Source organism: Grampus griseus (genome assembly GCF_964374135.1).
Source record: "Grampus griseus genome assembly, chromosome: 1".
Classification (NCBI taxonomy): Eukaryota; Metazoa; Chordata; class Mammalia; order Artiodactyla; family Delphinidae; genus Grampus; species Grampus griseus.
The window spans coordinates 130,465,074-130,480,543 of record NC_139017.1 but is presented as its reverse complement, the minus strand read 5'-3'; the positions used below and the strand labels follow the sequence as shown (position 1 = coordinate 130,480,543).

At 41.0% G+C, this 15,470-nt stretch overlaps 1 protein-coding gene across 7 annotated transcripts in view; it reads left to right on the top strand.

Annotated features, from left to right (window-relative positions):
- Nucleotides 1-15,470, top strand: part of PATJ (PATJ crumbs cell polarity complex component) — a 357,190-nt gene that overhangs the window by 333,898 nt on the left and 7,822 nt on the right. For all 7 annotated transcript variants that reach the window (XM_082652883.1, XM_082652885.1, XM_082652881.1 and 4 more), the window contains one exon: nucleotides 13,701-13,807. In XM_082652883.1, coding sequence (XP_082509009.1) covers nucleotides 13,701-13,807 — 107 coding nt within the window. The remainder of the gene's footprint in view (nucleotides 1-13,700; nucleotides 13,808-15,470) is intronic.

Here is a 15,470-nt window from a genome sequence, read left to right as displayed (position 1 = left end):
TGCTAACAGCTATAAAAAAAGAAATCGACAGTAACACAATAATAGTGGGGGACTTTAAATACCTCACTTACACCAATGGACAGATCATCCAAAATAAGAATAAATAAGGAAACAGAAACTTTAAATGACACAATAGACCAGATAGATTTAATTGATATTTATAGGACATTCCATCCAAAAAGCAGATTACACTTTCTTCTCAAGTGTGCATGGAACATTCTCCAGGATAGATCACATCTTGGGTCACAAATCAAGCCTCAGTAAATTTAAGAAAATTGAAATCACATCAAGCATCTTTTCTGACTACAATGCTATGAGATTAGAAATCAATTACAGGGAATAAATCATAAAAAACACAAACACATGGAGGCTAAACAATACATTACTAAATAACCAAGAGATCACTGAAGAAATCAAAGAGGAAATCAAAAACTACCTAGAGACAAATGACAATGAAAACACGACGATCCAAAACCTATGGGATGCAGCAAAAGCAGTTCTAAGAGGGAAGTTTATAGCTATGCAAGCCTACCTCAGGAAACAAGAAAAATCTCAAATAAGCAATGTAACCTTACACCTAAAGGAAATAGAGAAAGAAGAACAAACAAAACCCAAAGTTAGCAGAAGGAAAGAAATTATAAAGATCAGAGCAGAAATAAATAGAAACAAAGAAAACAATAGCAAAGATCAATAAAACTAAAAGCTGGTTCTTTGAGAAGATAAAATTGATAAACCATTAGCCAGACTCATCAAGAAAAAGAGGGAGAAGATTTAAATCAATAAAATTAGAAATGAAAAAGGAGAAGTTACAACAGACACCACAGAAATACAAAGCATCCTAAGAGACTACTACAAGCAACTCTATGCCAATAAAATGGACAACCTGGAAGAAATGGACAAATTCTTAGAAAGGTATAACCTTCCAAGACTGAACCAGGAAAATTAGAAACTATGAACAGACTGATCACAAGTAATGAAATTGAAACTGTGATTAAAAATCTTCCAACAAACAAAAGTCCAGGACCAGATGGCTGCACAGGTGAATTCTATCAAACATTTAGAGAAGAGCTAACACTCATCTTTCTCAAACTCTTCCAAAAAATTGCAGAGGAAGGAACACTCCCAACTCATTCTATGAGGCCACCATCACCCTGATAACAAAACCAGACAAAGATACTACAAAAAAAAAAATTACAGAACAATATCACTGATGAATATAGATGCAAAAATCCTCAACAAAATACAAGCAAACAGAATCCAACAATACATTAAAAGGATCATACACCATGATCAAGTGGGATTTATCCCAGGGATGCAAGGATTCTTCAATATACACAAATCAATCAATGATACACCATATTAACAAATTGAAGAAGAAAAACCATATGATCATCTTGATAGATGAAGAAAAAGTTTTTTGACAAAATTCAACACCCACTTATGGGTAAAAGCTCTCCAGAAGGTGGGCATGGAAGGAACCTACCTCAACATCATAAAGGCCATATACAACAAACCCACAGCAAACATCATTCTCAATGGTGAAAAACTGAAACAATTTCCTCTAAGATCAGGAACAAGACAAGGATGTCCACTCTCACCACTGTTATTCAACATAGTTTTGGAAGTCCTAGCCACAGCAATCAGAAAAGAAAAAGAAATAAAAGGAATACACATTGGAAAAAAAGAAGTAAAACTGTCACTGTTTGCAGATGACATACTATATACATAGAGAATCCTAAAGATGCTACCAGAAAACTATTAGAGCTAATCAATGAATTTGGTAAAGTTGCAGGATACAAAATTAATGCACAGAAATCTCTTGCATTCCTATACACTAATGATGAAAAATCTGAAAGAGAAATTAAGGAAACACTCCCATTTACCATTGCAACAAAAAGAATAAAATATCTGGGAATAAACCTACCTAGGGAGACAAAAGAGCTGTATGCAGAAAACTATAAGACACTAATGAAAGAAATTAAAGATGATACCAACAGATGGAGAGATATACCATGTTCTTGGATTGGAAGAATCAATATTGTGAAAATGACTATACTACCCAAAGCAATTTACAGATTCAATGCAATCCCTGTGAAATTACCAATGGCATCTTTTACAGAACTAGAACAAAAAATCTTAAAATTTCTATGGAGCCACAACAGACCCCAAATAGCCAAAGCAGTCTTGAGGGAAAAAAACGGAGCTGGAGGAATCAGGCTCCCTGACTTCAGACTATACTACAAAGCTACAGTAATCAAAATATGGTACTGGCACAAAAACAGAAACATAGATCAATGGAACAAGATAGAAAGCCCAGAGATAAACACATGCACCTATGGTCAACTCATCTATGACAAAGGAGGCAAGGGTATACAATGGAGAAAAGACAGCCTCTTCAATAAGTGGTGCTGGGAAAACTGGACAGCTACATGTAAAAGAATGAAATTAGAACACTCCCTAACACCATACACAAAAATAAACTCGAAATGGATTAAAAACCAAAATGTAAGGCCAGATGCTATTAAACTCTTAGAGGAAAACATAGGAAGAACACTCTTTGACATAAATCACAGCAAGATCTTTTTTGATCTACCTCCTAGAGTATTGGAAATAAAACCAAAAATAAACAAATGGGACCTAATGAAACTTCAAAGCTTTTGCACAGCAAAGGAAACCATAAACAAGATGAAAAGACAACCCTCAGAATGGGAGATAATATTTGCAAATGAATCAATGCAGAAAGGATTAATCTCCCAAATATATAAACAGCTCATGCAGCTCAATATTAAAAAAACAAACAACCCAATCCAAAAATGGGCAGAAGACCTAAGTAAACATTTCTCCAAAGAAGACATACAGATGGCCAAGAGGCACATGAAAAGCTGCTCAACATCACTAATTATTAGAGAAATGCAGATCAAAGCTACAATGAGGTGTCACCTCACACCAGTTAGAATGGGTATCATCAGAAAATCTACAAACAACTAATGCTGGAGAGGGTGTGGAGAAAAGGGAACCCTCTTGCACTGTTGGTGGGAATGTAAATTGATACAGCCACTATGGAGAACAGTATGGAGGTTCCTTAAACAACTAAAAATAGAATTACTGTATGACCCAGCCATCCCACTACTGGGCATATACCCAGAGGAAACCATAATTCAAAAAGACACATGCGGGCTTCCCTGGTGGCACAGTGGTTGAGAGTCCGCCTGCCAATGCAGGGGACATGGGTTCGTTCCCCAGTCCGGGAAGATCCCACATGCCGCGGAGCGGCTAGGCCCGTGAGCCATGGCCGCTGAGCCTGCGCATCCGGAGCCTGTGCTCTGCAATGGGAGAGGCCACAACAGTGAGAGGCCCGCGTAACCCCACCCCCCCAAATAAAATGACACATGCACCCCAATGTTCATTGCAGCACTATTTACAATAGCCAGGTCATAGAAGCAACCTAAATGTCCATTGACAGATGAATGGATAAAGAAGATGTGATACATATATACAATGGAATATTACTCAGCCATAAAAAGGGACGAAATTGGGTCATTTGTTGAGACGTGGATGGATGTAGCGACTGTCATACAGAGTGAAGTAAGTCAGAGAAAAACAAATATAGTATCTTAACACATATATGTGGGACCTAGAAAAATGGTACAGATGAACCAGTTTGCAGGGCAGAAATTGAGACACAGATGTAGAGAACAAACATATGGACACCAAGGGGGGAAAGCGGCAGGGGGGTGGGGACGGTGATGGGATGAATTGGGCGATTGGGATTGACATGTATACACTGATGTGTATAAAATGGATGATTAATAAGAGCCTGCTGTATAAAAATAAATAAAATTAAAAAATTTTTTTAAAAAACAAATTTATAGAAATTTGTAAAATAACTACCTCAAACCAAACTATATCTCAAGATTAAACAATTGGGGATATTGAAATATTTTTTTTAAAAAATAGCACACTTACGAATGAGGCAGAAGAAAATAAAACCGTGGGAAAGTCATTGCAGCTGGCAGATAAATCGCTGGCAATCTTTGTTTTAGCTTTTTTTTATGTTGACACTTTTTAAAGTCTTTATTGAATTTTTTACGATATTGCTTCTGTTCTATGTTTTTTGGTTTTTTGGCCTTGGGGCATGTGGGGTCTTAGCTCCCTGGCCAGGGATCAAACCCGCACCCCCTGCACTGCCAGGGAAGTCCCGCTAGCAATCTTTAAAAGAATTGATTTCTCTCTTTAAAGTTTGTGGCAAGTCAGTAGAGAGCAAGGGAGTATTTGGGAGCAAAGGACATAGATAAAAAGATGGAGATGTTTTTACCTCTGAAAAAGAGGATAAAAAGGTTTTCAGGGGAGTTTGAGTCGGATGGCTTTCCTTCTAGGATGGTCATTTTCTAAGCATGAATAAAGAAAATATTTTGACATTTGAGAGAAATGCTTCTCAAACCTCAGCATGTTCCAGAACTATCTGGAGGGCTCGTTAAACAGACAAACTGCTGGGTCCCACCCCAAGAGCTTCTTATTGTGTAGGACTGGGGTGGATCCAGGAATTTCCATTTATAACAAGCTGCCAGGTGGTACTGATGCTGCTAGTTAGAGAGCAACCTGAGACCCACTGGAGTAGTGCATTCTTTAGGGATGAACAAAGATTTGCACATGCTGTTCTCTATGCCTGGAATACCTGTCTCTCCCCACCTGTATCCCCTCTCTATAAAGGTACAACATGTGAGTAGTTGTTAACCTTGGTTGCCCAGTAAAATCACTGACTCTAGTATCAGTTCCTGGGTCTCACCCCATGGAATTAATTGGTCTGGGATGTGGCCTGAACACTGGGCTATTTTAAAGCTTTCTAGGTGATTTATTATGTAGCTAGGGATAAAACCAGATGATCTGTGAGGGTTCATGATGGGTAGAAAGCCAAGTGATGCCAGAAAAAGGGTGGTAAGCTTCGGGAAAAGGATCAAGAGCTAAAGGTTTGAAAGTTGAAGTGAAGACCTGGGGTAAGTTCTGAAGGACATGAAAGGTTTAGTGTCAGAAAGTTGTGCATCTTGAATCCTTTTAACTCTTAAGTTTCCTGTAGGAAACTGGATCACGGCTTCTTTCTTTCAAGGTTGCCGTGAGGGTTAAATGCGGTGTAGCACTTAATAAAAATACTGGATTGAAAATGTTAAGCATTAAATAAGTGATACTTTATTACGCTCATTATAATAACATAGTCTTGAAGTCAGAGGATGCTAAAATTCCTTTTAAAATCCTAGTAGTGTGGTGGTTTTCCAGGTGGCATTTGAGGTGTGTGCCACTAGATGATGATGTGTCTAGGTCACTTTGCTTTTTCTTACTTCACTCCAAACTTAAAACATTTGACACTTCAGACCATTATATTCTGAAAACAGATAATTAAGATCAAAATATTCTGATGTCACTAGAATCAGTGTCCCTAGATTCTAAATAAAAACTTTAATCAGATATGCTTTCTAGTTCATTAAGTTACACCAAATGCCAGGCATGGGGACAAAGCAAGGTTTTTCTGATTGTTCTGTAATGTGCTCTCATCTTAAGATGCCAACTTTCTCAGGGGTCACCTTAACGTGACAGTTCTTCCTGTCTGTTTCCAGCGTATCTGCACTATGGATTTAGGATGCAGGCTGGGTGTGAGTGCTGAGTTTGTATTTTGTACTGCAAGATTTGGGTCCTAACAAATCTAAAAGCTAATCTCATTCCTTTGCAAGACCAGCAAGTCAGGAAAGTTCTAAGCAAGGAGCTCAAGCTTTTATGCACTGTAATGTCCTACTTACCTGGACAATATTTTGACTTTTCAATTCTTCAAAACATAATTTCCCAAACCTATTTTTAAGGAAAGGTACTCTTCCTAGGGTCCATGCAATAAAGACCTGTGCTTTATTACTCAATTAGAAAATTTACCTAATATACATGGTTCTATTATAGAACATATACATCTGATTGAACTTAGTTTTGCTTTTAACGTAAATTATTAAATGCCACAAGGAGCCAAGGCACGAGAGAGTATATCAGAACAGATACCTTTCCAAGGAGAAGACAAAATTTAAGGAATTAAATATTGAAGGGGAAACACTCTGGGAGGGGGAAATTCATTTGGAGGAGGAAACAGAGTGAAGGGTAGGTGCAGTTGAAGGGGGAAGCACAGAGGGAGGGGGTAGGTGCAGTTGGAGGGGAAGCACAGAGGGAGGGGGTAGGTACAGTTGGAAGGGGAAGCACAGAGGGAAGGGGTAGGTGCAGTTGGAGGGGAAGCACAGGGAGGGGGTAGGTGCAGTTGGAGGGGAAGCACAGAGGGAGGGGTAGGTGCAGTTGGAGGGGGAAACACAGAGGGAGGGGAAAATTCACTTGGAGGGGAAAACACGCTTATTGGTTTGTCTTCTTCCAGGGATCCAAAGGTCTCTTGTTCCTTAGGCTTAAAGGATAAGGCTTCTTTCCCATCCTTGTTTTCACAAGCCTCGCCCTGGCGTGGAGAACTTTACTCCTTCCCTTCTTTCATTTCACAAGTCTCCTGCTTCTCAGGGGCAGAGGTCTCCTCCTCTCCCTTTGGGTCAGCAGCCTGCATCTGCTCAGGGAGGCACTTATTAAATGTTTGATCATAACAAGGTTGGGGAGATAGGAGAAAACAAAGTTCTTTCAGTCAGCGTCTGGTGAGTCTAAACTGATGAATCACGTGGCAGCTCAAGAAGCTCTGTTAGTTTACTGCATGCGTCCCCATCACCCAGCAGTTCCATATCTAGGTCTCCACCTTGAAGAACCTCTCGGGATTCCTGTCGCAGTGCTGTGTGCAACAATGAGGAGGAACATAGCCTTACACAGCTTTTGAACCAGGTCAGTGATTTTGAAGGGTGATTGGGAGGCAAGGTGCAACATCTGCTGCCTCCAGGCCCTGGGGAGGAGGCATGAGAGGAAGGGCTGCTGATCTGAGTGACGTAGTAAAGCCAGACCGTAGGCTGTGGATCTCATGAGATGGAGCTGGTCCTCGCCGGGTGGAAGGACTCCAGACACCATGGCTCTTTCAAGTTGCACAGACCTTAGTACCATCACCTCAGGACGTCGAAGGCTGTCTGCCTTCCCCAGGAATCCCTGTCCGTCCCTCCCCTCTCCGTGTAGAATGGCGTCCGTATCTGCCTCCCCTGTTAGGTGACAGCAATGGCAAGCCTGCTTGTGGGAGAGTGGGGAACACATTTGCTTTCTGTGGGTTTCCTCTGCTCCCACCCATGTCCTCAGAACCTACCACAGAAGTTTGCACCCAGTAGTTCAAAATTTACTTTAAAAAAAAGTGACCAAACTTCCCATTAGCCTTTTTGCCTTCCCCCTTCCTCAAACACAGAAATAGACCTCTCCCAGCCTCACCTCCAAGCCTAGTCCCCGGTATTGCTGGGCAAAGATCAGGGCTGAGCCAAGACTCCTAGACCACAGCTCTGTCTCCTCAAACTTGTATCCAGCTGAACATGCCCTTCCAAGATCGGATTATCCCCTTTCACAAGTCATGCCTAGGAAGGCCAATCAACTCTGAGACCGAGAAGGTTGATGCAAGTGCCTTGGGGCTGTAGAGTTATCCTGGGGGGATGGGTTTGTCTCCTTGCTTCCCTGCAAAAGACCAAACTAGCAGTGAAAATGCTTCACATTCCCCATCCAGCCCTTTGTATTCCACTCCTACAAAATAGGCAGGAGCTCAGGGACCCTAGGTTTTAATATTGTCCGTTATTGTGAGGCCCATCTTATTTCAGGGTTGGGGGAGAGCAAGAGGCCTTCAGATTTTAGAAGGATATGAGTTTTTCTGTAAGGTGGTGCTATATTAGTGTTTTTACATTTTCTAGCTAGATAAAGAAATTTAATTTTTACCCAAATAGAACTATGACTTTGGTTTTACAGTTTATATGGACTCCTGAAAGTTTATGAAAATTCAAAAGCTTTCTTCCTAGAACATCCATGGGGTGTATATCTCCTACCTCCCAACCCCTCTCCTTGTAGTACTGGGGGGAGGGATGCGTTTTTCCCGCCTGTTGCCAAGCACAGCCATGAAGATCACCTGTACTTGCAGCTGCTTGTTTGACTCTCTGCCCCTCTTTCTTCCCAGCTCCATGTCTAGACTGTACTTCATTATATGCAGGGTGAAGCAGATCTCTAGGTGTGAGGGTCCAAGACCAGATCTGTACCCTCTCACTAGGTGATTTGCCTCACACTGAATTCAATTAAGAGCACAGGATTCTAGAGTAAAATGGCATGGGTTTGAATCCAGCCTTCACTCCTTCGCTGAACGTGAGAAAGTTACTTAACCTCTCTGCTCCAGGTTCCTCTGTCTGTAGTATGGGAATAATGATGGTACCTACGTCTGTAGGGACTCAGAAGAGTGCTTAGCATAGAGGAAGTGCTCAGTTTATATTCAGTATCATGGTGCTGTTATATGTTGAATAAATGAGCCAGTAAAGAAAGGAGCAGGTTGCCATCAAGTCTTGGCTTTTGAAGGTATCTTAGAAAAAGTAATATTTTACTGACTTTCTTCTTCAGCCCCATAACAGATGGTCTGGTTCATGGACAGCTGAGAGTACATGTCCAGATTCCCATCAAGTATAGGAATCCCCCTCACCATATCCCAAATCGGTAGAGTTTTGAGTCTCTGAGTCCTTGCTTTGTGGGGGGCTCATGTCCTAACAAGTTGAGCCATTCCATTCTGTAACTGCCTTAGTTATTAGATTTTTTCTTCTTAAAAAGACCCAGAACCAATCTCCTTGTAACCTCTATCAATCTCACTCTGTTCCATGGAAATTCAGAATATTGAACTCTGTACGCCCTATTCCTTAGGAAGGTTTTAGGTTCATTCATTTATTCATTCCACAAAAGCTTATTAAGCAGTTGTGTGCCAGGCACCTTCACATTGAGAAGCTGTCCTTATCCTCATGAATCCTGTGATTGGGTGGGAAAGACAGCTAACAGTCACACAAATACATATCATGACGATTTGTAAGGAATACTTAGAGTGCTACAGAAAGGAAAACGGGAAATTAATTTGAACATGGGTAATCAAAGAAGGCTTGTATAATGGAAGTGACCAACTGGTTTGGTGGAGGGGAGGGGGCGGGACTCCATGCAGAAAGAACTGTGGAATGTGGGGTGGAGTGGAAGACATAGATGGGATTAGAGGGGTAGGCTAGGAAGGACATTTGTATGTATAGTTAGGGAGTCTTAATTTTATTCCAGGTACAAAGAAAGACCACTGAAAGGTTTTAAGCAGGGGAGGGCCATTATCCATTTTATATTTTAAAAGATAACTGGCTGTTGTGTGGAAGATTAGAAGAGGGTGAGTGGGGATTCCAGGTAAAAGACAGCTGATGATGATTGATTGAATTAGGATGGTCACCAGAGAGATGAAAAGGAAACAAACTTGAGAAGTATATTGGAGGTAGAGTTCAGAGGATTTGGTGGTAGATTATTCAGAATAAGCATCAGTTAGGTTGGCATTCTAGTACCTTTCCAGCTGGGCAGTCACCAGCCAACAATCGGGTATTTTCAATATAATACCTAGTGGGTTTCTAATTAGGCAGCTGGAGGTGCCATCTCTTAAGAAGAGGAAACCTAGAGGGAAAATGAATAGAAGGGATTTGGTTGTTGGATCAAGAATTTGGATTCGGTTGTGTTAATTAGGCTTTGAGATATTAAAATGCAGATGTTGAGTTGGCAATTGGATATAACAGACTAAGCTGGGAATTGTTAGCACGTTGTTGGAATTTAAAGCTGTGGGAATGTGTATGCTGTGACCTAGACCCTGAGTGTGCAAGTGGGAAGTGGGCCAGGACTGAGCCACGAGGGGTGAGTAGAATAGCAGAGATGGAAGCTGCAGGAGAAAAGCCGGAGAGTGGGTCATGGGAGTCTGGGTCTGGCAACAGGGATGGAAACTGGAATGGAGTGGGGTTTTGAAAATGATGTAGGCTGAGAGTAGGTAGGATTACATAGGTCACATGCAGAGACAACTCCTCCACTACATTTGCTGGGGAGGAGAGGAGAAAAAAAACAGAAACTGGTGGTAAGTGCAGAGGAGAGTCTATCGTTTTCTTTTTTGTTGTTTATCCTAAATATTCCCCCAATTTGTTCATTCTTTATATTATAGTATTTCCAGAAGATCCTAAAACTTATAGATAGAAATGTTTTCCCCCAGAATAGGATGCTTCACCCAAAATGTGTTCTGATCCAGCCAGGGCTGGGGCCAGGGCCAGTCTGTGGCTTTCCTTGTCTAAATACTCTATTAATAGATGCAACTAAGCTTAACTATTTAGGTAGTCATGCCCTCTGTCGGCTTATTCTGAAACTGCAATCAAATCAAGGTCTTGCATTGTTGTCAAGCTAAGTCCCTTCACTCTGTACTTGAGTGCTCTTATCTGGAAGAACTGTTCATCAGAAGCAGGGGAAGACCAGGAGTTCTTGAGAAAGAATCTCTGATAACTAGTTGAGGTGGAAGACAACTCCAGGATAAGCAGACAAGGCAGGCTATTCATGATTCCTCTTTAACAGATGAAGAAACTGAAACTCAAGCCACAGTATCATTTAAGTGACAAAAACTGAACTTCAGATCTTCATTCTGTCAGAGCTATACCATATTTCTTCTTAATTCTTTGGAATGTTTTTGCAGAATAGAAATATAAGTGAATGTTTAAATGTTGGTTGTTCTATACTTTTGTCTGGGACCCTCTAAAAGGCAAATCATAGGAAGTAAGAGATATTCTTTCTTTCATTCACCAAATATTAATTGAACACTTACTATATGCTAGACATGTTCTACATAAGGGGCATACAGTAGTGAATAAAACAGACAAACTCATGCCCTCACATTCTAATATGAAGTGGTAAGACAATAAATAAGGCAAGATATATAATTAATTAGATAGTAATGATAGTAAGAAGGAAATATAAAGCGGGGAAGGAAGATGTTGTTAAACAAAATGCAACTGAGTGAGTTTGAAGATCTGTTTGGCTTTATCCAATGATTCATGAATTGGGCAGCATCCCATTTAACAAGTAGAATGGAACTCCAAGCATCTATACAATATAGAAGGCTTTTATAGGGAGACGGAAGGTGGGACAAGGAAGTTAAAAAGTGGATTATTTCAGGCAAGGTCACCTTCCCTTCCTGGGAAGGCAGGGGGTCTTATCAAGCAGATCCCCTCACTGGTGTTGATGAGGAAATTCCAGACTGATTGTTTTAAAATTCCACTCCAAGGAGGGGCTGAAACTGCAGTTAGGTTAGGTGTTAATTCCTAGTAGGGCTTAGCATACATGACTATTTTGGGCCTGTTTCTTTTTCTTTTTTTCTTAATTAATTTTTTAATTAAAGTATAGTTGATTTACAGTGTTATATTAGTTTCAGGTGTACAACATAGTACGTCAATATTTTATGGATTATACTCCATTTAAAGTTATTATATAATATTAACTATATTCCCTGTGCTGTACATTACATCCTTGTATCTTATTTATTTTGTACCCAGTAGAGTGTGCTTCTTAATCCCCTTCCCCTATCTTGCCCCTTCCCACTTCCCTCTCCCCACTGATAACCACTAGTTTGTTCTCTGTATCTATGAGTCTGTTTCTGTTTTGTTATATCCATTCATTTACTTTATCTTTTAGATTCCACATGTAAGTGAAAACATACAGTATTTGTTTTTTCTCTGTCTGCTTACTCCACTCAGCATAATTCCCTCCAGTTCCATCCATGTTGTTGCAAATGGCAAATTTCTTTTTATGGCTGAGTAATCTTCCACTGTATATAGCCACCACACCTTCTTTATCCATTCATCTGTTGATGGACACTTGTGTTGTTCTGTACTATTTTCCTTTACGGCTGCACCAATTTACATTCCAACCAGCAGTGTACTAGGGTTCCCTTTTCTCCACATCCTTACCAATTTATTATTTGTGGTTTTTTGAACAATAGCCAGCCTGACAGGTATGAGGTGATATCTCATTCAGTAGGTTGTTTTTTTTTATTTTGTTGATGGTTTCCTTCACTGTGCAAAAACTTTTTAATTACTTCCCATTTGTTTATTTTTGCTTTTTGTTTCCCTTGCCTGAGGAGACAGATTCAAAAAAATATTGCTAAGACTTATGTCAATGAGTTTACTGCTTATGTTTTCCTCTAGGAGTTTTATGGTTTCCAGTCTTGCATTTAGGTCTTTAATTCATTCTGAGTTTATTTTTGTATGTGGAGTGTGAAAAAAATGTTCTGCTTTCATTCTTTTACATGTTCTTGTCCAGTTTTCACAGCATCACTTATTGAAGACACTGCCTCTTCCCCATTGCATATTTTTGCCTCCTTTGTCATAGATTAATTGACCATAAGTGTGTGGGTTTATTTCTGGTTTCTCTATTCTGTTCCATTGATCTATGCATCTGTTTTTGTGCTAGGGGCCTGTTGTTTCTTTGTAAACAATATAAAATGTTGGGCTGGGGTGTTGGTGTGGGACTTTTAGTTAGGGTGGCCAAGGAGGGTGACTTCAGAGTAAAGACCTGAGGGAAGTGAAGGAGCTGCGGGCAGAGAATTCCAGGCAGAATGCACAGCACTCACAAAGCGCCAAGGTGCAGATGTCTCTGGCATGTTAGAGGAACAGCCAGGGGCCAGTATGGCTGGAGCAGGGTGAACACAGGGGAGAATGTTTGGAGACGAAAGTGGAAACATAACTGGGCAGATCACCTACAGATGACCTTATAGACCATCTAAGAACTTCAGCATGTGATCCAGGGGGCTCCAGATTTCCCTTGGATGGTTTTAAGCAGAGGACTGAAATAATCTTCTGTATTTTAACAGGAACATTCTAGCTGCTATAGACTGAGTAGGGGAGGGGCTGAAGCAGGGAGATGAGTAAGGAGGCTTTTGTAAAACTCCAAGCAAGAGATGATTTTATAGAGACTTCCCTGGAGGTCCAGTGGTTAAGACACCTCGCTTCCACTGCAGGGGGCATGGTTTTGATCCCTGGTCGGGGAACTAAGATCCTACATGCCACGTGGCACGGCCAAAGAATAGAAAAAAAGAGAGAGAGAGAGAGAGAAAAAGAGATGATTTTATAGAAAGACCAGTTGAATTTTTTGAGGATTGAAAGTGGGTTGTGAAAGGAAGAGTCGTCAAGGATGACACCAAGGTGTTTGCTGAGACTGGAAGAATGAAGCTGCATTACCTGAGATGAGGAAGGCCAGGGAGCAGAGGAGGGGTGGGGGAGTGGCTCAGTGCTGGACAGGTTAGATTTGAGATACCTGCTGGGTATCCCATTAGGGATGTCAAATTGGTGATTGGGTGTGTAGGTCTGGAGTTAAGTAAGAGGTGGTGCTGGAGAGACAGATTCAGGAATTATCATTACATAGATGATATTTAAATTCATAAAGAGGTATGAAGTGAGATAACTAAGAGGATGTTGAGATGGAAAGATAAGAAGCTCCAGGAGTGAGCCCTGTGGCACTCTGATAGAGTTTGGGGAGCTATGAAAAAAATGGCCAGAAGGTGGAAAGGAAACTAGTAAAGTGTAGTGTCATAGAAGCCAAATGAAGAAAATAGTTTGAGAAAGAGTAATCCATTGTGTCAAATTCTGTAGATAGATTAAATAGGACTGAGAACTGACCATTGGATAGAGTATGGTTTCTCTAATTCTTCCCTGACTTATAATGGATTGTCTTGTTCTGACTCCCCCCGCTCCCCCGCCCAGGTTGTGGCAGATACCAATATAAGTGGCATAGCAACTCAGCTTGAGAACATGTCTACGGGCTACCCCCTTGGTTCACCCGCTGCCAAGCACCATCTGGAGGACACAGAGTGAGTATTCTAGATGCAGAGTGCCTCTTATGTGTGTGGGCAAAGCTCAGTGAGACCTTTTCCAGATTGTAGAGTGTGCTCCCTAAAGGACAGGAATGGGAAAGTACACGTTACCCTTTCTGACTCCTAGGGAATCTCCAAGAAAGCAACAGGATTGCCCTACTTCTCCCAAGGCTTTGCTCCACCACGTGAGTTCTTCACAGACTGTTACCACAGGGCCTGCACACACCGCACCTGGCCGCTGGAACTGGTGCCTGTGCCCTCTCCCCTCAGAAGCCTCAGATTAGTAGCCCAGATGCGCCCTTCTTCATTACACAAGGAACCAGGTTTCCTCAGTTTTCTAAGCTAAAATCTTGTTCTGAGGTTAAATCTTCTCGTCATGCTTGCTGGCATTTTTTACTAAAACCTGTCACTGCAGTTAAAGTTGCTCATTAAAGCAGTGTTTCTCAAACTAGGATGTCCATAAGAATAACCCAAACAGCATATTGAAATATGCTAATTCCTCTGGCCCATTCTCAGAGATTCTGAGTAGGTGGTCTAGGGTGGGTTCTCCAGGACAGTGTTGCTGCAGATAAGCCGAGGACCCACACTTTGAGAAATGCTGCCCAAAGCTATTCGTCTCAACTCTACCAGTGCCTGGTCACTAGCTGGTGCTCAATAAATGTTTGTTGGCTGATCCGAAGCCTTTATTGGAAGGATCTGATGGTCACAGCCATTCCCAACTTTTTCCTGATTGCTCATTAACTTAAATGACAGCTTTGAGTTTGTCTTTCTTGAGGAAAGAATATTAAACTAGGCTCATTTTACTTTTTTCTCATTATGAAAGTAATGAACACTTGCTATTAAAATGGGACAAATACATGAAAGTATAACATTTTCAGGCTAGAATGGCCATATATTTAAAAAAAAAAAAGAAATCAGGACCCTTATATGAAGAATAGTATACACTTAGCATCCTTTAACGTGTCCATTGAACTACCGAGATGCCCTGTGATCTTGGGTCCTTTGCTATGATTCCACAGCTCCTGGCAGGTTGGGAACTACTAGGATAAAAGAATTTAAAAATGACTTATAATCTGACCACTGTTAACATTTGGAGTTTTTTTTTTTTTTTTTTTTACTAGTCTTCTAAGCGAAAGTAAATTAAAACTAACTGGAAGTGTGAGATAAATGCCAGTGGAAGAGTGAAGCTGCATTCCTCCCTCTCCCGGAGAAAACAGACTCTAATTGTGATAGGTACAATTATGACGGTCTCTAATGATTTGGTGGCCCCCAGGGGCTAGCTCTAAAACAATGGCCTTGGACATCTAGGTTCCCATTTCAATATCCTTGGCAATAGGGCTGACTGTGTTTGAAAGAGGAGACATGAATCAAGTTCATGTCTAGCCGGTGGCCTATTACTGAGAGTGCTTATAAGGCCACAAAGTGTTGAAACGTAGAGCCTTATTCATGACGTCATTACCATTCAGCCACAGGGGATAATACTTCATTATTTCAGCAGATATTTATTGAGTGCCTTCCTAAGGCTAGACACTACAGGTGCTGGGTCCTGAGGACTCAAACTTAGAAACGTAGGTGAAGGCATTGCCCCAGTCCTCATAGAACTGCCAGAGGATTGGAAAAACAGACCCATAAATCCATGGTTATAAAAGAGTAAGTGTTG